At 40.8% G+C, this 21,556-nt stretch overlaps 1 protein-coding gene across 1 annotated transcript in view; it reads left to right on the forward strand.

Annotated features, from left to right (window-relative positions):
• The window catches only part of smurf2 (SMAD specific E3 ubiquitin protein ligase 2), a 68,094-nt gene that overhangs the window by 23,122 nt on the left and 23,416 nt on the right, over positions 1-21,556 (forward strand). The window contains exons 2-8 of the mRNA XM_084743354.1: positions 5,369-5,407; positions 7,634-7,742; positions 13,589-13,722; positions 16,463-16,528; positions 18,614-18,698; positions 18,929-19,012; positions 20,177-20,391. Of these exons, the coding sequence (XP_084599480.1) occupies positions 5,369-5,407; positions 7,634-7,742; positions 13,589-13,722; positions 16,463-16,528; positions 18,614-18,698; positions 18,929-19,012; positions 20,177-20,391 (732 nt within the window). The remainder of the gene's footprint in view (positions 1-5,368; positions 5,408-7,633; positions 7,743-13,588; positions 13,723-16,462; positions 16,529-18,613; positions 18,699-18,928; positions 19,013-20,176; positions 20,392-21,556) is intronic.

Genomic DNA, 21,556 nt, shown 5'->3' on the forward strand with positions numbered 1-21,556 from the left:
AATAATTCAGCAATTGCTTATTGATTGCGTATGTTGTACTTTGATGTGTTTTGCTAAGGAGACAGTGGTTGTATCACAAAAATACAGTCATAAGTTAAAAAAAAATGTCTCTGAGTGAGCATGTGTGCTGTGTTTGCTGCCACAGACAAGAAATATGATGTAATGTTACTACGGCTTCTTCATGTGCTCTTCACTGCAGAGTTGGTTCACTGGTTCACCGTGAAAAGCTAACGTTAGCTCATTAGCGGCTACGAGTCAGGCTAGAGACAGTTAAAATAGCTTAAACCCAGAGAGCTTCCAAATATGTTTTGTTCCATCTCAATTTAATACTGATGCCTCTTTATATAGAAGCAGCCAATCTTCTTGCGTATGAACTTGTTAACTTATGTAGATTATCATTTTCTAAATGCCTGCCACTGTGTCGGATTCCCCTTCGAATGAGATGAAACGAGTCCGTGTTTACATTTTTCTAGGCAAAGTTACAGTGAGTCGTACATTAGCCAGTTAAAATTAGAGATTTTTATATAGATAATTTCATTTTTTGGCGTTAAATTTTGTTGTGATAACGGTGGAAACACTACTGCTTTTGTCCACAAGGGCCTCCAAAATCAGCACAATATGAAAGTTCCTTGTAGATGCTTTAAGAGGATGATAACATTTAGGGATGCACCGATCGACCGGCCAGAGACCGGAACCAGCCACTTTTCAGCGTAACCGGTCCTGACCGGTGACCAGCCAGCCAGTGTCACATATCCAATTCTGTGCCTGTCATTGTCATACACTTATTCTGCACGATGGTCACGTCATGCACGCAGCAGACAAACTGACCGTAATATCACACCCACCACAGTGCAGATTACAGCTAAACACACTCACACACTTGCTTGCATGAAGTTGGTGTCAGCGATAGATTCAGAGGACAGGATAAAGAGAAGACAGAGCAGCTGACAATGTCGCAGAACAGCCGTAAACTTTGTTGCTCTTCAGGCTAATGTTAGCCAGCAGCAGACTGCTGTTCACAGAGGGACAGTTAAAATCTTGTCTCCTGTTCTGGCTGAAGAATAAGCAGCCTGTCTCTCCTTAAACATCTTCTCATTCCAGACTCATTTAACTTCTGCGTCTGTTTTTCTCACAGCAGAGTTTTACTGCAGCAAACTGTTGCACTGCCTCTGTCTCCGTTTTCTTTTTTTTACATCTGCTTCCACGTGAGATCATGTGAAATTGCGTCCCATGAAATCCTGCAAGATTCCATGATCTGGCAAGATCGTGTTCCCCCTATTCATAATCTTAATATAAAATTATAAAGCCTGGCTGTAACCTGGAGGACTTTGAAGAAAATGTAAAATAGTTGATGAATATTTAATAGCCAGTGTTTTATTATGAATATCCAATTTAATTTTTACAAGAAAAGTTGCAAAAATGTTTGTGAATGCTGTCAGTTGTAGTTCTTAGACTAAAAATCGGATTCGGCAGGTCAGACCCTTAAAAAAAATCGGAAATCAGAATTGGCCAAAAAAATTGAAATCAGTGCATCTCTAATAACGTTTTATAACAATGGTGTGTTACAGTGAGTAATGAGAGCAGTTTTCTCTCCTGTTTTCAACTGTAATTCCGCCCTTTGTATGTTGCCATAAGGAGCTTATATAGGTGTAATTGTAGTGTTGCCTTCCTGCTGTGTGGCTGGCTAAGGGCTGCTTGCGTACTCGCAGGAGGGTCTGCTCTGCAGGTTTTGTTCAGCTTTAGTTTGGTTTTAAGCTGAGCTGCCCGTTGTGTGGGCCATGTCATGTCTTGCCTTACGCTGCAGTTGGTCTTTATTGTCATTTCTTTGTTCCTGTCTGGATTTTGAATGCAGGGTTTGTTGCCACTGCCTTACCTTGCTTTAGAGTCATATTTCCCAGTGGTTCACTATTCTTTCTCTTTACCTCATGTGGATTTATTGCATTGTGACTTCTAGACTGGGTAACACAGTGCTTGATGTTTTTTCTCCCTCTGGAAACACCATCAAATCACTGTCAGGCTCTTTTTCACATAATGCACATGTTGTCTGTGGCATGTGGGCAGACGCATTGTGCAAACACAAAACAAATGGTCACCTGTAGCTTTACTCCACCTTTTTCAACTCTTTTAAAGCCCCTAAGTGTGCACATACACACACAAACACCTATTCCTCTATGCCTGTTAATAATTAATTAGATCACTGGAGCTGGAGTGGAGAGTGAGTTGTCTCTGGGGCTTGTGTGTGTGTGTGTGTGTGTGTGTGTATACGCACGCGTGCATGCTCGTCTGTGTGTTCACGAAGAGCGCGACCAAAAGCGATGCATACCAGATGTTTCAGAAATGAGGTGGGTTTCACTGGAACGTAACACATTCCCAGAGATGTTTGCGGAAAGAAATTCTTCCTCATCTGTCGAGCATGTTCTGCACCCCCCCACCCCCCACCCCCCCAGGAGGGTATGCATCCACTTTACTTGTCTGTTTTTCGCTCCTTTCTCAGCCTTTTTTTAATAGGGTTCTTGTCATTAAACCCACAACCTTGTGTGTCTGTCCCTTGTGCATTTGCAAACACCATGCATATGCAGATGTTGTGTGTGAAGGTGGTGATTTGTGTGTAATTTTGCCGACACGGCGCTCAGAAGTTACGTCCTACTCCCTCAGTTTCCTGTTGGGCAAAACTGTTTCAGCTAAGACCTAAAGTGATTCAGGGTGATATTTGACACGTGTGTGTGTGTGTGTGTGTCTGAGTATGTGTGGCATGAGATGGAGAGGGCAGATGAATTGGCTGTGGCTGCAGATTGGATGGCTTAAGCTGCAGGCTGCCACTATAGGTATGTCTGTTTGCGTTAGCAAAGGCTGAGCACGCTCACCTGCACATGAGGGGAGCAGGCAAACCAAGCCAGAAAAAAGCACTTGCAACCAGCACAGGCTGCAACTAATGACCATTTTCATTGATTAATCTGGTTCACTGTTTTCTTGATTCATTACTGAGTTTTTTGGTCTTTTTAATGGCAAAAAGTGGAGAAAATTACCTCTAACCTACCTCTTGTTTTCACCAAAATAAGATTCAGTCCACCCTCACACAGGACAAAGAAAAGGAGGAAAATGTCACAAGCTGAAATCAGAATTTTTTTTTGGCATATTTGCTTGAAAAATTACTTTGATGATTAATCAATTGCCAAAATCATTGCTAGTTATTTTTCTGTCAGTTGATCAGTTGACACATCAATTTGGCTCTACGACCAGCCCTGGAGTTGGATGTGATGTCAGCCAAATGTCACCCATGAAAGGTGTGAAATGTGCTCATATGGATCATGATGAGTGCTACACTGCAGCTGTCACTTTGAGACTGTCTGCTATTATATGAACAAAACTAGGACTGTATGTCATGGGCAATGTTGTGGATGCAATTTATGACTAATTAATGGCTTTATGATTAATTGATGGCTTTTCTTAAATAGTATAAGATACAAATCAAGACAAGAAAAAAAATATGCTAATTTGTTTATTATGGAATGACTCAACTAGGTACTCTCTTGGCACCTCATCACGATTTCCGTGCTACAATTAGGACTGTAACTAATGATTATTTTCATTGTCAATTAATCTGTTGATTATTTTTTTCATTAAGTAATTAGTTGTTTGGTCTATAAGATGTAGACAATAGTAAAAAACCAATTACAGCTGTTCACGCTCAGCCGTCGTCAAAAGAAGTGGCTTAGCTTACAATGTAAACATGGCACTTATTTCCATCTGTTTCATTTCAACAATTGCTTCAGCTGTATGGGACGTACATCTCAGTCTTACAAACTTGAATTTGGGTTTTAAATTTCCGATTATTGACTTTCTGGATCAGTGGAGAATTTTTCAAGTGATATTCTTTCCCCTTCTCTCAGCTTGACCTGTATTCTTGTAGAATGTGAGTTGAACTACTGATGCGTTCATCTAGCAGTGATAATGATACCAGCCAAAGCCATGGTGCCATTTTTTGTTTTTGTTTTTTAACAAAATTTAAAGAATTTGAACTATTAGATTAGATCCAATACATGCCTGTTTTGGCATGTATTGTACTGTTTGTTGTGTAATACTAATGTGTCATAAAACACTTTTTTCCACTGAAAAATGTAATTAACTAGTTAAAAATTCTCAAGATTACGCCTTCATTTAAGAAATTAAACTTATTGACACAAGATATCTCCTACTTTACAATAAAGTCTCACTGTGTATGCATTCAGGTTTCAAGTGTCCACATCACACTTTGTAAGATGCACTGTTGGACTGTAATTGGCTTCCTAACTAGTTCTGATGTCTCAAAATCAAGCTCATGTATATGTGTCCTTAACTGTGATTTAAGGTGAGCACAAAGAAACTTTCCCCTTTGAAGAGGGAACGTCAGTATAGCCTTCTGTAAAATATAAAACTACCTTAAATATTCTTAGAACTGGATAGTCATATTAATTATATTCGCATCTCTGTTCAAACCACTGAATCAGCCACATCCAGACCAATTAGTGTCTGTTCCTCAGAAAACTTTTATCAGAGAAATGAGCCAAACCAAAACTGTATTTCCATGCGCCTGACTCACAGGCTGTAACCGTAACTCCAGACGCCCAGGTGGTGACTGAGCTTCCTCATCCATCCGGCTCATCGGTCTCGTCACCACAGCAACCGCCTCCATGGCTCTCAGAGTACATCAACAAGATCAAACTCTCTGCTGCAGGCGGGCTGGTTTGGGACAAAACATCCCCTCCTCTAGTTTAAAGGTTGAATTTTGTAATGAAGGATACACAGTGACATGTTGTTTATATTCAAGTGTTTTTTATTATAGAAACACAATACTGTTAACTGCCATTCAGCTTTAACTTTAAACCTAAAGCAAATGAGGAGCCTCTTCTGCTATTGTTGTTGGGGTGTCTTGATGAGCATTATAGTCATTGTGTGCTATTAAAAATCTGTCTTAAAGGAATAATAATTAAAAATAGCGTCCAAAAATTAATTACAGGTTTCTCCTTTTTAAGTTTGAAATCGTTTGGAAAATGAGTTTGTTCTTGTTACACATAATATCCCCTACACCACCACTAATGAAGAATGAAGTACATACTGTGCAGATCTGATTCAAGCTCTGTGTTTGTCCCGTCTGACCCCTCACCGGCTGTTAACAAAGAGATGGTGTTCTGCACCAAAGCTGGTCTGTGTATAACTTTTTGTTCTCAGCAGAGTGTTTTCCTATGTGAATCTTGAACTAGACAAACCATTTCCTGATGCCTACCCATGCACATTCCTGCCACTTTAAACCCCTGCTTTATGGTTTGTGACTTTACTGTTTATGTTCAATTTACACTTAACTCATCTTTTCTTTTTTCTTTTTTTACAGTCCTCTGCGCCAAAAATCTGGTGAAGAAAGACTTCTTCCGTAAGTATCTGCCAATCGCAGGTGTTTATGATAAACCCTATATTTGTTTTCACACCCTGTTTGGCTTTCAGTTTTGTTTTTGTGGTTGTATGATGCATGCAGTGTAAAATGTGGGTCACTTTGGCTTGATAGAGTGCCTGATGTCAGCCACCGCCAGCCTTCAACGACACACTAATGTTGAAATTTGGCCATTTCACCAGATGTTGATGGTTTACTACCCATGTCCTCGGAAGTAATAGAGTGTTCTTGAAACATTAAAACACAGACTAACACTGAAGTGTGGTTCCTGACATATTGAGTTTATGATAATGTTTTGTCACATATTTCCATTTTGGCCAAATTTATGTAACCACTTTGCATAAAACCCCCCCAGCTCATTCACTCCACTTGCGACTTAATCACTCACGTGTAGGTGACTTAAGTGTTGCAAGTGTTTGGGTGTGTTTGGGTCAGGCTGTCATGGTGAGTGAGCATGTTAAAGGTCTTCTGCTCACTCAGGTGGTTTCTGTGGTGCCCATTCCTGCCATTCCAACGCCCAGGAGCTGAGCAAACATTCAGTTAGGGAGTTGGTGGAGAGCAGCACTGAAACCATAGATAAAAATGTCTGTGTGTGGGTACTTATTTGTGTACTAAATGCATAATGTGCTTGTCAGTATGAGTGTGTGTCACGTATTGTGCTTGCTTCAGTCACATCTAAGTTATTTGCAGCAAGGAGAATGTCACACTCAGAACCCACTTATCAGTTATAGATCTGCCACACAAAATCATTTGTGTACAGGGTTCAACACTTAAGTTTTTTTCCACTAACCTAGTCGGGCAAGAAGGTCAGAAATTTACTTGCCTGATGCCGATTTTCACTTGCCCCTGTAAAACGTGTTATCAGAAACTAGTGAAAAATGTCTATCTCAGTTTGTAAAAGTCCAAGGTGATGTTTTCTTTTGTCAGTCCAGAACCCAAAGATATTCAGCTGAATATGATAATAAATGGAGAAAAGTAGGAAATAATATGTATTTAGTATTTTTTATCCTTGCCCAGTCAGGCAAATGAGTTGCTAGTTGTATTTCCCTGACAAGGCATTTTCTTTTCCATGTGTAAGTGGGCAAATCTAACTGTATGTTTTCAGATAAATTCGTTAAATAAAAACTTGAGTAAACTAAGAACATATAGAACTGACTAATTTTTGTGGCTAGTCAATTAATCAGCTAATAAATTCAGCAATATTTGAGTGGTATGTATCATCTAAAAGCTGGGACCTTGAAGATTAATTTGAGATGCAGCTCAGCACTGAGTATCCGGTCATAAATCTGTAATAAACATGTTTTGGTTTGGAGGCTATTCGAATGTTAAAAATTTTGTGTATGAGGGCTGAGAACATTATGATCCCAAGTATATGATGGCCATTCCCATTCTCTGTCATGTCTCATGAGTTGTTGCAGCAGTTTTGTAATTGATACCATTTATTACACAGATTCGATGCAAATTTTTAACCATTTTTGACCACTGAAGAATTTAAAAAAAGAAAAAAAAATCCCTCCAAAATGCCACATTAAGACACCAAGGCCTTAATGAACACCACAGAAAATGTCATGCTGAGATTTAGGATATATATTTAGGACATGTAATGCAGAAAACGATGCTTGGATTAATTTAGATTTAGCACATTTAGAGCATTTATGTGGATAAGACGAGCACTCTGGCAGGTGGAAATGCTGAGAAGCTGCTTCTTGTTTCACAACCTGCCCCTAATTGACTTGCAGCCCTAACTTTGGAGTGTTTTTTTACACCCCTTCCCCACACACTGGAATTACATGGTTGTTACCACGGTTGTTATGTATTTTAACATTATACCAATTAAATTTAGCTTTAAAACTGAGTCTGCTACAGCCTCCAGAACAAAGTAATGTCAGCAGAGGATGTGGGTGTCCCTGTGGACTTTAGCAACAAACTCAGTACATCTTTAGTTATCCACAAGTCATTTGTGAAAATTTGTGGAGGTAAACAATGAGTAATCTGTGACTGGTCTAGACTGGTCCCATAGCAGAACAGTGTTGTAAACACCGCAGCATCTGTGGCAGTTGTATTTAACACCATCTGCTGAGTAACAAGCTAACACTGCTGTGTAATGTTGTCATTTGTGTCTTGTTACCTTGTTTTATTATCTGTTATTTATTCTCGGTGAATGTGGCTGAGTGTGGTGTGGTTGTGTTTTTTCTTCTCTCCCCTCAGGCCTACCTGATCCCTTTGCCAAGGTTGTTGTGGACGGTTCAGGGCAATGCCACTCTACAGACACTGTGAGGAACACACTTGACCCCAAGTGGAATCAACACTATGACCTGTGAGTCCCAGAGATGCTGACACCTCTCACACAGTCGCCACTGACATCTGTTTTCAAAGAGAAAAAAAAATCTGATTCCTTCTTTGTTTATTTGAATGCCTCCCACCTTCCTAAAGACTTAATCTGATTATAAACAGCAGTTTGAGGCCCTGCTCGGGCTGTTACAATGCCTCGCAATTTTTATGCCTTTCTTTCTTCAGCCTCAATAAGTATCAGCCTGTGCCATTAACGGGATCTAAACAGTAACAGATGTAAACAGCTCTTGCATCTGCTCTCCCACTTATCTAGATGCTCTGTAATGACATAATGCAAGAGTCTAAAAATGTCCCTTGGAGCAGTATTTAAAGAAACAGAAAAGGAGGGGCGTCTCCAATAGTATTTTCTTCCATTGACTGAAACACGTGCATGTCTTGTTGTAGCCTGATTGCTTTTCCCAAAGATGGTTTGTCCCGTGAAAGCAACCTGGAAAAAAAAAATGGAGCCGGAGCGCGTGAGTGAAAATGTGAGAGTGAAAGTTTCCAGTATTCGCTCCGGTGTTTATCCAACCGTCATGCGTAGCCAACAGCGAGAGGAAGCACATGTCTCCGTTTGTTTGGTTGCTGGGGATACAGGACCCCTCTCTCTACATGGCTGTTAAATTAGCTGCTTGTGTCACATTTGACAAGAGGGGGGAAAAAGTCACGCGCGCACCTTTAAAAGATGGATCAATGGAGAGCTAATTTGTCCAGAGAGCCTGCAGACGGAGCTGACTGGACTTTCTGTGAAAATTACTTGTGTTTCTGTGCCTGTGATAAGTTCAACTTCGGTGTGCCCCCTGTACTGTCTGTGAGTGTTTATCCTTGTGGTTTGCAGAAGAAACACAGCCTCTCAGGTAGTGTGTTGGAGGAGACAGGTTTTAACTGACTGCGAGCAGCCTAGAAAGCCGTCAGGCCGTCTCACACTTATTAAAATAGGGCCTGCAACACCTGGTGTTCCGAATACAGCCTAGTGCATTAAAGCTGTTGGCAGTGACTCTTTTTTTCCATTTGTTGCTCATGTGAGGTGTAGAAATCCCTTGTAAGTGTCCGTGTGTTTGTGTTTGTGTCAAGGCCTATGGTTTCATTGGTCAGCCTTAGCCAGAAGACTGGCCTGTGATCTGTGACCCCCTCAGCATTGTTTGAGAATGTGGCAAGCATGCCAACGATAGCAGACACAGTCTATCTGGCTGCCTGCCCCTCACACTCACTCTGCCTGAACCACGTCTCTGAGACAGACAGTCACTAAATCTACAGGGTGGGAGGCACTCCTGAGGACACTGATTATCAGTAATACAATGATTATTTTTTTCAGAGGACCTTCATATTCACAGTGAGTGTCATGAAGTGTTTTCAACCATTTTTGAGTTTCCCTCCAGTGTGTACTTAGTCACATTTAGTTAATTAGGAGTTATTCAGATGCTGTATGGCATCATTAAATAATACATCTGCAATGTTAAGTGCCCAGTTTAGACTCATATTATTTACGCCCACTCAACCATTTTCCCCCCCTCCATCCAAGCTGAATTTCTATGGAAGTACCGATTTAAATCACCATTAACAAGTTCATTAGATCCTTAGTGTTCTATGTAGTGTAATTAGGGCTGAACAAAAGGAAAAAAACAAAATCTAACTGGTTAATGGCAACAGTTAGCAGCAGTATACCGTTGATTACAGTGTTATAAGAGAAGATCTCCGTGCTGCAACATTCCCTCAGGCCTAACAGTAAGGCTCAGCTCCCAAATGGAGTTGGAGGTGAGCAAGTAATGAATAAATGAAGACTCTTGTCAACGACTGAAGGTTTAGTCAACTATTAGGCACTTATTTAATTGGACAAGAAGCTTTCAATGAGTGCTGATATGGAGTATAACAGCAGTGGGACCTTTAAATTAACATCACATTAACATTAACATTGCGGACTGTTCGTGGAGTGACTGCTGTACAACTATGCATACATTTTAATTTAATGAAAATGCCAGACAAGAGAGCAGCGTGTTATCGGTGCCACAGAGATCCGCTCTACAGACGTAGCAATAGGCCAGTCATCTGTAACTCTGGAACATATTGAAAAAATATCTAATTGGGATTATTATGACTGATACTGCAATTGCAATATGATTTGCAATATAAGAGGGAATTATCATTTTTATATAATTATGCTCATTTTCATTTAAAAACATAACATCTGTGTGGCATGACAATATGTAATCTAAAATGGTGTTTTGACACACTTTTTGCTGTTAACAAGTATTGCTGCTCCTGCGATTTGAAATTTGCAGTAGACCATATTGCGGTTTCGATTAAATTGTAATTAATTGTTCAGCCATGGTTTTCTATTTATTTTGTGAATAGATTTATTTATACTTTTATGTGAGGTTTGCATGGCCCTTTTATGAAGAAATGGCTCATAAAGTGTTAATTAGACTACCCAAATACAGTAAATCACTCTAGCTTACTCTTCAAATATTCTTTAGTCTGTTGTTTCCTGTCGCCTGCATTCTTTCAAAACAGCTGATAAGAGAGATTGAAATAGCACACGAAATGACAGCGGAATGATGAAAATAAATTTACAAAGAAAAAAAAAGAGTTGTCAGAGCTTACTGACCTAATGTCAACTCACTGGTGATCACCCTGTCTGCATTTATTTTTCCAGAACCAGCTAGCAGTTGCTTTGTAACTTCATCTCTTAAATAGACTGTAGTATATAGATGTTAATTTAACCATATTGCTGATAGTCAGTACAACATGACTCCCTCTGGTGTGATATTGTTTATTCACATGGTCTCAATTGCTGAATGTTCAGGTGTTTCAGCTGACTCAGTGTATGGATTTTTTAAACCATATTCTTCTCTGTTTTAATCAGATCACATGAACTACTCCAGCATCTGTCCGTGTACCTGCTGGCTAGTGCAGATATACACATTTGGGTATAAGTACCTGTGGTTGTGAATCACTGTTCTACAGTGTTACATTTTCAGAGAGCAGAGTCAGCTGTTCACTAATAAAAGTCCACATATTAAAGAAAATCTGTCAGTCAATAAGAGAGCATCAGCAGGTTCCAGTCTCAAGTGGTGAATGTTAGTAAAGTGAACTTTCACTTTTGATTTCTGTTTGTATCGCAGATTGCAACTTTAGTGTTGTGGTTTCTTTAATTTGACCATATGTTCTTGGCAGTAACTCACAAAAAAGATACTAAAACAATGCCAAAGATGCCTCTTCTATGAATACAGTCTGCCGAATAAAAGCGTGTATTTAGAAAGCACATCTGACTCTTTAAATGTGCTGTTTTTTCCTTTTATTGCAGTTTTCCCATTGTCTCTTGTGCAGTGTGTGTGTCTGTGTGTCTGTCTGTGTGTGTGTGTGTGTTATTGCCGATGGTATAAAAAATCGTAGCCAGACTAATGAATTTTATTACATGGAGGGTGATCCAGATGACTGGGGTTTGGTTGTAATACTTCCCTCCCGTCACGTCTGTCTGACATAGCAGCTCTCTCACATCGCACCCCAGACAGGCATTTGGCATCGACTCAAAATGTCCAGACGTCTTACTCACAGCCCCATTGTTTCATATCCCTTTTGGTAAGCAGCATGATAATTACAGTGGGATGTAGTTCTGCGAATCGCACAGATGATTAGTTTTCGACTGAAGGAGGGAGCCCACCCGAGCAGATGTGCCACAACAGGTTCACACGGTGAGATTTCATCACACCCTTGGCCTTTCTGACAAACAAGGAGAGGGAGAGAAGAGAGTAGCTTCAGTGCACAGAGACACAAACAAGCAGTCATGAACTGATCTGTCTGTTTCATCCACTTCCACATTTTTTGCTGTTTATGTACATTATAATTACCTGCAGGGCACAAAATTAGCACCAGCCAAATGCTGGTGAAATTTGCAAGTGGCATAGCAGACAAATAAATGTTCCTTTAAAGGAGCAGTATGTAACAAGTGCGCGTCCAAAAATGAATACTACAGTCTAGATAGTGAGTTGGAGCCATGGATTGTATATTAAATAGGCTGAAATCCTATTTGATATACAGTCTATGGTTGAAGCGAGTTGTTTCCCTCCGCCCCTTCTCCCCAGAGTCGGGGAAGCTCAAGCAGGCTGCAGGAACACTGCAGGAATGCTAGACGAGCACAACATTGTATTTTGACACTAACAAGCAACAATAAGTCCTACACTGTAAGTTGATGAGCAGTAGTGTTGTACCTTTACAGTGTTATCTCTGGTGCGATCATATCCCTTGAAGAAGCTTTGTCCAGGAACAGGAGCTTCTTTTTCAGAGATGTGGTGGTAAAATAAATCCATAATCATAAATCCGACACAAAATGTCTGTAGTTATTTATCCTTTTTTAATGTTGAAAACAGTTATTCTTGTTGTAGGATGTTGTTAGCCGCCCACTGGTAATCCCAAAATGTCTAAAGTTGAGTCTGTCGACCAGAGGTTGTGTTGTTAGATTTGTGTGAGACAGTGCTGATCCATAGATGTATTACAGATCCCTGCGCTGATCTAAACATGAGATTGAACCTTCAAAATTTGTGGTGATGACAGTAATGAGTTCAACCCCGTGGTAGGCATCACATGAAAGCAGCATTGCAGTGATGGCATTATCGCTGCAGGCCTAAAGGAGGTATTTGAAATGTAACACAAGTTTGCAGCGTTTTCTGCAGAATTTTCCACTATATAATCAGGCATTCACAATCTGATGGGATGTGCACACACGTCTGCAATCAGAGAACAAATACCAAAAATAAACTGCGAGCTTTACCACAGCTTTAATATCAGCAAGCTAGTAATGTCATTGTGAGCATGTTAACATTCAGCTCAAAGCACTGCTCTGCCATAGTACAGCCTCACAAAACTGCTACCCACAGCATCAATTAAGATTGGAGCAGCATGTTGCAAATAATGTGATTTTACAGCAGACATGCATGTAGTGTGTTTCATATGTTTACAACATGTTTACAGTTCAGTTTATTAACTTGTCTCTGCTTCAAATTGTTTACTTGGAGGCAAACAACCCTTGAATAATACAACTGATCTTGTAACCCACAACATTTGACAGCGTGATTGGTGACTGTTTAAACCCAATTACATTTTAAATTAAACTTGTTCAATCAAGCTGGTCATTTACATTTTTCATATAAACCAAAAGGGACCAGAGAGCGGAAAGTTTTTGATGGCAGCCTCATTTAAGAATCCATTTTGTAGAACAAAGTAGACTTTTTGCCAAGTCTGCCGGATTCTCAGAAACACTGTCACATTTTGGAGTATTTTCATAGAAGTTGCAGCAGTTTTGTTTCTGGTAATCACTGCCCCCTCAGTCATCTGTCTCATCCCACCCACTCCCCCCCGATATGTGGCGAGGTCCTGCTGTTAATATTATAAATGATTCACAGAGTTACAGTCTGCTTGTGGTGTTCTGTCTCACACTCAGACGCTCAGGGTCAGATTTACACGTCCACATCCACAGGCTGGAAAATCCCTCACAGCCATCCCACCTTCCTCTTCCTCTTCTGTCTCCGTGTCCTGACTGTGTCTAGTAACGTGTCCTTGACGAGGAGCCTGAGCAGCAGTAGCCTTGGTAGTGGATGTGTGTCTCCCTTGCATTGCTGGGGACATCCTGAGCAAGACTCTTGTCAACACATTAGCTGTTGACATTAGCAGTACTTCTCTTATGTGGTCTAACAGCTAAACCGCTGTACAATTACGCAATTATTACACAGCAATCATGCTTCATGCAGTCACACAATGATTCTCATCTTGTCTATGAGAGAGAGCCCATCATTGTTGAATATTAATTGAGTCTCGTCCTTCTCTTCTTCCCCTCAGATACATCGGGAAATCAGATTCTATCACCATCAGCGTGTGGAATCACAAGAAGATTCACAAGAAGCAAGGGGCTGGTTTCCTGGGCTGTGTCCGCCTTCTGTCCAACGCTATTAACCGCCTTAAAGACACAGGCTGTAAGTGTCAGTATTGCTTAAATGTATAAAGCTGTTAATGTTATTTCTTGTTAGGTTTTGAAATCTCTAAGCCATGTTAGAAGATGGTGATCAGGTGTTGTGCTTTATGCTGGACTGAGTGTTTATCTGACAACTATGAAGAAAGCAGGGAAGGCTGTCGTCACAGGGTTGTGTTTGATGTCAATCAAACTGCGCACACTTGTGTATTAAATGCCTAACTTGTAAGCTCCTTAGTCTGTTGTGTGTCACTCAATCAGCCGGAGGGCAAAACATAGAAATGATACAAGCTAAGCTGTGTTTATTTTGTTAAGTTAGATAAACATTATATGCTTTTTTTTGGCATCTCAGCATTGATAACATATCCCACATTGTCCCACACAAACATACTGATTGTCAAAAGATTGATTTGTTGGGATCAGGTCATCCTGTGTGGGATTGTGTGCCTGTAAAAGTTTACCCAGTTCATTCCTCTCTCCTGAGTTGGATAATAACTTTTAAATTATTAATTGCCATTATTCATGGGACATCAATCATCTGGTTGCCAGCCCTAATAGTAAAATGACAACTGATGTAAGATCTCGCTTTCACCTTGAGCAAAATCCTGTTGGCTGTGACCTTGGCATTTTCAGTGGTGTCACTGAGAAAGTGGGCATGCTGTCTGTCTCCCACAGCGCAGTTGAGGAGCTGGTAGCTCAGCGCAGCAGCATTCAGTGTTGTTTAACTATTGCTTGTGACATGTGACCAATCAAATCGTGCTGCGGGTGGGACATTGAGCGAGACGACAGAGCGCAGTGACTATAGATGGAGAGAGAAGCAGCTGCATCAGAGCCAAAGTAGCGGTTGACGGTTTTCTTTGGCTGCATTCAACAAAATCCGGCGTTGCACGGAGGTGTGACCTTGTTTATTTGTGCTTTACAGTGTTACCACTGTGAAAAAAAAAATCTGAAAATAATGTTTTATTTCTCTGATTCACTGCTTTGGTCTAGCTAACGGCACTCCCTCTCTCATTTATTGAACTGAAACGGAACCAACTTAAAATGATGTTTACAAATAATTGCACATATTTTATTATTTAATAACACAATGCTGCTGTCAGGGCTGGGTAATTGTGTCCTGTCTCCCTCACTAGGCGTGATAGAGGCCAGACCTGTGTGTCAGAATGGTCAAATGGTCAACACTTTGCCTGTCCCCCCCCAGAACAGGAAGAGCCAATCAGCATCACCCTGCAATTACTGAAAATAAGTCTCATGTTAGAAGCTAAATGAGATGGAGGCTTTAGTAAGTGGCTCCTAGTAAAAGCAGTGCCAGACAGTTGTAGCAGTCTGGAGTGATTTCCCTGCGTAGTGAGTGTGCTGGTACCTGCTCAGTGGGCCTGAGGCCTTGCAGGCAGAAGCGGGAAAGAATCCCACCGCTTTTCCTAGAAGCCCCTGACACTGTTGTTTTCCTGGAGCGACACAGGAAACCTGAGCCTTGTGCCACAGCTGTGAGTGGTTTGCCTCTGCATTTCCTTTCTCTCCTGGCCTCCTCCTCACCCCTTCAGTCTCCTCCATAGACTGGCAGCATATCTACACACACACACACAAAATGCCATTGTGACTAACCTCCCACTATCTCCGTCTGCCGATCTAGACAACCGGTCATTTCACGCAGACATGCATAATTGTACAGCTATTTAAGTGTAAGCGTAGATTTGTTGTGTTCCCTCTGTTGTGGTCGTTCACTCCCCTGTGAGTATTTGTCATTCTTTTGTTTTTTTGTGTGGAATTTACCAGCAGTTGCAGTTTTGTCCCCTCCGCAGGCCTTTCAGGGGCCATTTGGTTGACTAAAATATTTGTGTATAATTGTAGAGTGTCTTTGGTTGAATGTAACATTTATGTCTAATTGCAGAGTGTCTGTGCTTCTTGTCTTTGTGTATATGGCTGCATACATATTTAAAATGTATGCAATTGAGAGTGCACTCCTCAGCATACGGTTTACTGTCTGTTTGTGTGTTTTCTGTTTTCTCTGTGGCTGCTGACCTCAGGCGAGCCTTGTAACGGTTTGACCATTGCCTGTTTTAGTCCCTGTTTAGTCTAGACAGACATCCTGCGCTGATCTGCATGACACCCAGACAACAGAGAGCAGATAGTGGCATTTCTCATGTCTGCAGGCAACTTGGACATTTTTTTTGGTCTGTTCTTTTTTTTCCGCCTGATCTCTCTTTCTCCCTCACTCTCAAATTCCGCAGACTTTAAGAAGTTCAGACAAAGAGTTTCCAGACTTTGGCAGAAGTTCATGTCCATGCTAAGACTGAGTGGAATAGTGCAGGCTTTGTACTGAAATTTGTCAAATGTTTGACCTCTGCATTTGAACTGAAGCCTGCTCTGTACCGATGCTCAGTGAGATTTTTACAGCCCATGGCTGTTCCACAGACCAGACCATCTGTTCCAGGGCACAGCCAAGCTGTGGTCTACAGACAGAAGAATGAGAGACGGATAATGAGGGAGAGAGGAATTGACTCTGAGTGATGTAAATGATACAGAGCAATGGGACTAGAAAGGAAAAAAAGCATCCCAACACATGCTGGTTTACATGCATCTGTATGACACTGATGAATCCTCTCCTCGCTCTCTCTCTCTCTTCTTCTCCGGCTTTCATCTTTCTTCTCATTTCCTGTTTGTTTCATGCTGTCCTCTTTCTCTTTTTTCCTGCCATCACTTCTGCTCTCTCACCTCTTCTTCTGTCTGTCCTCTCTCTACAGACCAGAGACTAGACTTGAACAAGCTGAGTCCCAATGACAGTGACACAGTCAGAGGCCAGATAGTGGGTGAGTATTGATTTATATTAGTCTGTGCATTGACACCTATTAATAACATTGCTGTGAGTGACCACAGCCTGGCAATAGTGAAGGACAGACTCGAGCACACCTGGCTGCCCAGAGAGATGCGTTCACTGTTATGAATGAGCTGTAGAAACATAATTACACTTTTTAATACTCTGTCAAACCTCTATTGATATCAGAGCAAAATTCTTTCCAAAACTTGGGGGGAAAAAAAGTGATCTGAATTGTGAGATTGAAAAGAAAGAGAGAAAAGATCCACAGTCATTCTGGTGAATAAGAAAGAAAGTGCAGAATTGGCTGCCAGAAATGTCACTTCCTGCCACAACAAAAGAAATCAGTGGGAGACAGATACATAAAAACTATAAATACACATTGTGCTATATTGAATGATTATTATTAGTAATTATTACTGTTATTATTTTTTTCTGTTTTTATTAGATTAATGCTTATAACTAAGACTAACATTTCTTTATTCATCATATCATATTTTAATTTTAATTTCATTTGATTGAATAATAGCTTGATTACATGTTGCTCATATTAATTCTAGATTTTATATTTTATCTATTTCATTACAGAGTCTTTTTTATTAACTTGTGCTTTTTTAATCATTTTTGTTGATTTAATTCATTGATTGTCTTTAATATTGCAACTGTGCTTTGGCAGCACATGTAAGAGTCAGTAATGCCAGTAAAACCTACTCAAATTGAAACTGAAAATGGATTGATATGCAAACAAGGATGCATTTGGGTGCACAAAAAAGATTGGGAAAAATGGGCACTTAAATTGGAAAGTAACTTGTCCTCATTTTCTTTTATTACTTGCCAGTTTTAAGTAGTATGGAAAAGTATGGAATTTGATTTTAGTCATTTCAAGGATAAGAATGAAAAAAGAAGAGTATGAAAAAATATTTGTGTCTCCAGATATTGTCTCCATATTAATATTTAAAATATTATATTCATTATTTCTATAAATAAACTGATCACCAAACAGAGTTTTTCATAGTGTTCGGGGAAGGCAGCCAGCACAGCCAAAATGTTAACCACTGTGTTAGAGTGCCAGAAGTATGGTGAGCGCCTGAACACACACTCACCTCCGCCCCAAGAGCCTTATAACTGTACCAAATTCGGACATCTGCAACCAAAGAAAATGCAGCAGTATCTTTGTACTGCACATATACATCGCATCACAAATAACCAAATATTAAGCTTCACATTTATGAGTCATGTAGTGACGTGCATCAGGAAACCATACCTATATGCATTAATCATTGTTTGCATGGACATAGTGAGTAAACAAGGTTACACAGATTCTATGAATATTTAAATATGAAACTTTTCTCAACTCATTTTTAGTTCTATTAAAGAGAATAAATAAGGTATATTGTTCAGTATGTTAAAGGAAAAAAATGTGAGTAGTGGTTAGATTACTTTCTCTTTGGGCAGAGAAATTTTACAGTGGAACGTCGTCCACCTTTCTATGTAGGAGTGTGGACTCAATGTCCACAGTGGCTAAATGCAAGTTTTCTAAGGGCTGGCTTTACAATCCCAAATATGAAGCCTGGTTGACTAAGGACAATGGGAAAAGAAAACTAAATGCAAACTCCATCCAAAAATGGGGGAGGCTGCAATTTTAAGCCATATGAAAGAGCAAAAACACTGTGGTCCTGTCACGGCATTCTCTGTGTCCAGAGTCAGAGCGTTTTTTAAGTATCTGCTAAGTTCTGAAGAGGCTATGTATTTCTGTATTTATGTGTATGCATTTGTAGATTTATACATAACTCTGGTGAATGTTGCCCACTCTTGTAGCTCAAAAATCTGTAACATATATCAGTCTTCGTGTAAAATGTAGGATTGGATTTCATAATACCAGACCCTCCCTGCAGAAGGAAAAAATAAACTCCCCTTAACCAGACCCTCCAGGATACCGCTGATAAAACTGCACCCTATCCCTGCTACTCATAAAGATATATAGCTCCATTTTGTGCTTCGATAAGATAACTTTGCCTGCACTGTAATCTGCTGTCTAGTAATTCTGGTGTGTGCATCTGTCTGCCATGTGTTGCTGCAGTGAGCCTGCAGTCAAGGGACCGGATAGGCACAGGAGGCCCTGTGGTGGACTGCAGTCGCCTGTTTGACAATGATCTTCCAGATGGGTGAGTGAGTTTTGGGGGAAATCTCTTATCATCTCAGAGGGAGCTTTTTGAGATGCTGTTGCAAATCTGAAAACAATAAGTGCTGCCTTCAAGTGTCGGGGTAACTATATACGGAATATGATATTTGCATGTGGTGAGACAGAACAGCGAGACAAAACACTACTAGATGGTTCTGTGGCTGCTTAACCATGTCCGCTCACTGCTGTGTCTGTGTATGTTTCTGCTGCCAGCTGGGAGGAGAGGAGGACGGCGTCTGGGCGAATCCAGTACTTGAACCACATCACACGCACCACACAGTGGGAGAGGCCTACCAGGTGAGTACACTGTGCAGCCCACAGAAACTCAAGCCCAGACCTCTTAACTCAAACAGCAGCAAGACCTCATCTCTGACCTCAGTGCTCCCAAACTGGGGGGGGGTCTGTTCAAGACTGGAGTGGGCTCCTTAAAAAAAAGTGTCAGACAGAGCGTTCCAGACAGTGGTGTTTAATGATGTGGAGGAGCCAGGGAAGTCACGGTGCTGACAGGAGAGGAAGGAGAAGCATCTCCTCCCGGCACTGTCTCCGTTTTTGTACTTTCTATTTAACGTCTTAATCACTCAGTTCTTGCTATGCTTGACCTCAGGCAGTCTCAGTTCTGTCTGTCTGTCTGTGTGCTGCCTTGTATAGATTTCCTAGTTAGCACCTGAAGACTTCCTAAATGCTGCCTTTTGATTTGTTGCTGTTTGTAGAAACAACTTTCCTCCCTTTCTATTCCTGTCTTCAAAGGGAGTCTTGATTAGTGTGGCGAGAGCCTATAAAACAGCTGTTTTTGATTAAACAAAAATCTTACTACTCAACCTTTTCCATAATGTTATCAGACACTTAAAATAATAATCTGAGCCTGTCTGTGGCAAAAACAAGCAGAAGCAAGTGTCACTTACCCTGCATGCACTGCCAGTGCTAACTGGTGAAGTGACTGACCTCTATCGCTCTTCTCTGCTTCCATCATGGTTTTTTGGTTTGTGGTGATTGATAGACCGGGTTTGTATTACAGCCTGTCATGCTGTTGCATTGCTCTGCATACAGTGACGCAGCTAAAGAACAAGAGCTGACACTTGTTTACCAACCACTTGTTTCACCTTCTTTCATCAGCTAACCACCAGCTCCTGATTATTTTTTTTTTTTAATATGGGCGCCAGCTAACTTAAAAATATATTTACGAGTCCATTTGTTTGTAATTCCTCATTAAAATGTTCTCCCCGTGCATTTTTGTAAGCTATTTGTTTTGTCCGTGACTGACAAAGGGGGAAAAAAATGACTGCTCAACTGGAAGAATCTCAGTCCACTGATGATTTGAATCTTCGACTTTCAGTGGGCAGCCCTAATCCTGTTTATACTTTATTATGCTTTGTTTTTCTTTTGTTCTCTGACTTACCCTTACTTTAACATTTGTTCTTTCCCTTCACTTCTCATTCTCGTATTTCCCCCTGTCCGTCTCAGGCCTGCATCAGAGTACTCCAGCCCCGGCCGGCCTCTTAGCTGCATTGTGGATGAGAACACACCGATCAGCACGAACGGGGCCACACCCACCACAGCATTGCCACCCAGTGGGGGTGACCAGCGGGCCCAGGAGAGACGGGTTCGCTCCCAAAGGCACCGCAACTACATGAGCAGAACCCACCTGCACACGCCCCCAGACCTCCCTGAGGGATATGGTTAGTAGGCAGTCAGAACCACAGGGTGGACATATATAATGTATATATTAATGAACATTTATCATTGGTCGTGATGCTCATCCCTCTGTGTAATAATTACAGTTTTCCAAGGATGCTGCAGTTTATGTACTCGTAAATTGCAAAATACGAGCTTAGACCATTTCCATCCATCAGTTCCACTTACTGGAACCGACCATGGAAATGGTATATTTACTGATGACAAAATAGATAACTTAAAGTAATGGATAAATGGTTCAAATGGAGTTGAAATTAGTGGCTAAATGGTTGAAATAGATGCTCAAGATAAACAGCTTACACAGTTGGATAAGGGTTATTGAGTGGTGGTTGAACGAGACTCACCAGATGTACTGTGTGGGTATAAGCCTGCCATTGGACGCTTGTTTCAGGCAGCATCCACTGTCTGCATTTTCAAAGTCCCCAGGAAACAACAACAATGTCCAAGAAAAGAATCCTACATGCTGAGAATGGCAAATTAGCACCTGGGTTACTAATGATACGGACATAAACAAGCTTAGACAATTTAATGCCAGGGCTCCCAGTGTGCAAATGTTCCACTAAAACAAGTTCACTCCAACACTATTTTGCAGGGGTACTGTCGCTGCATCTTTAGCTGAGCACCACCCAAGACGACCGTGATTGGTTTAGAGAAGCGCAGACAAGCCACAGTGTTTTTTTTTTCCCCCTGTAGCAGAATGATCAGGTGTGGAGCCAGACCTCTCTCCAACACAGAGCGCCATAGAGAGAGGTCTGGCAATGTGAGACTATGAGATAGTAAGCTAAAAATAAACGTGGCTGGTGGTTTTCCCTGCTTATCCTCACTGTTTAATATTTCATTTACCTTAGTTTTGCTGTATGCCTTGCCAGTCATGGATATGCAAATTATGTAAAGCGACATTATGAGCTGTTCCAGGAAGAATAAACAATCCACAAAGTACTGATAATGTGACAAAATAAAAAAATAAAAAATAAAATAATAAAACATTGAGACATCCATGTATGTCGCTTATGTGTCGGACTGCTCAGAGTGGAAAGCCACGATGATTGGTGAAATGCAGAAAAGTTGCAGTGACTGATCAAAATTGCAAGTGTGTGCAGACTTTACAGGGATTGGTTGACTTTGCTTTAATTGTTGCGATCACAACAT

This window comes from Lutjanus erythropterus, chromosome 19 (genome assembly GCF_056507025.1).
Source record: "Lutjanus erythropterus isolate fLutEry1 chromosome 19, fLutEry1.hap2, whole genome shotgun sequence".
NCBI lineage: Eukaryota > Metazoa > Chordata > Actinopteri > Lutjaniformes > Lutjanidae > Lutjanus > Lutjanus erythropterus.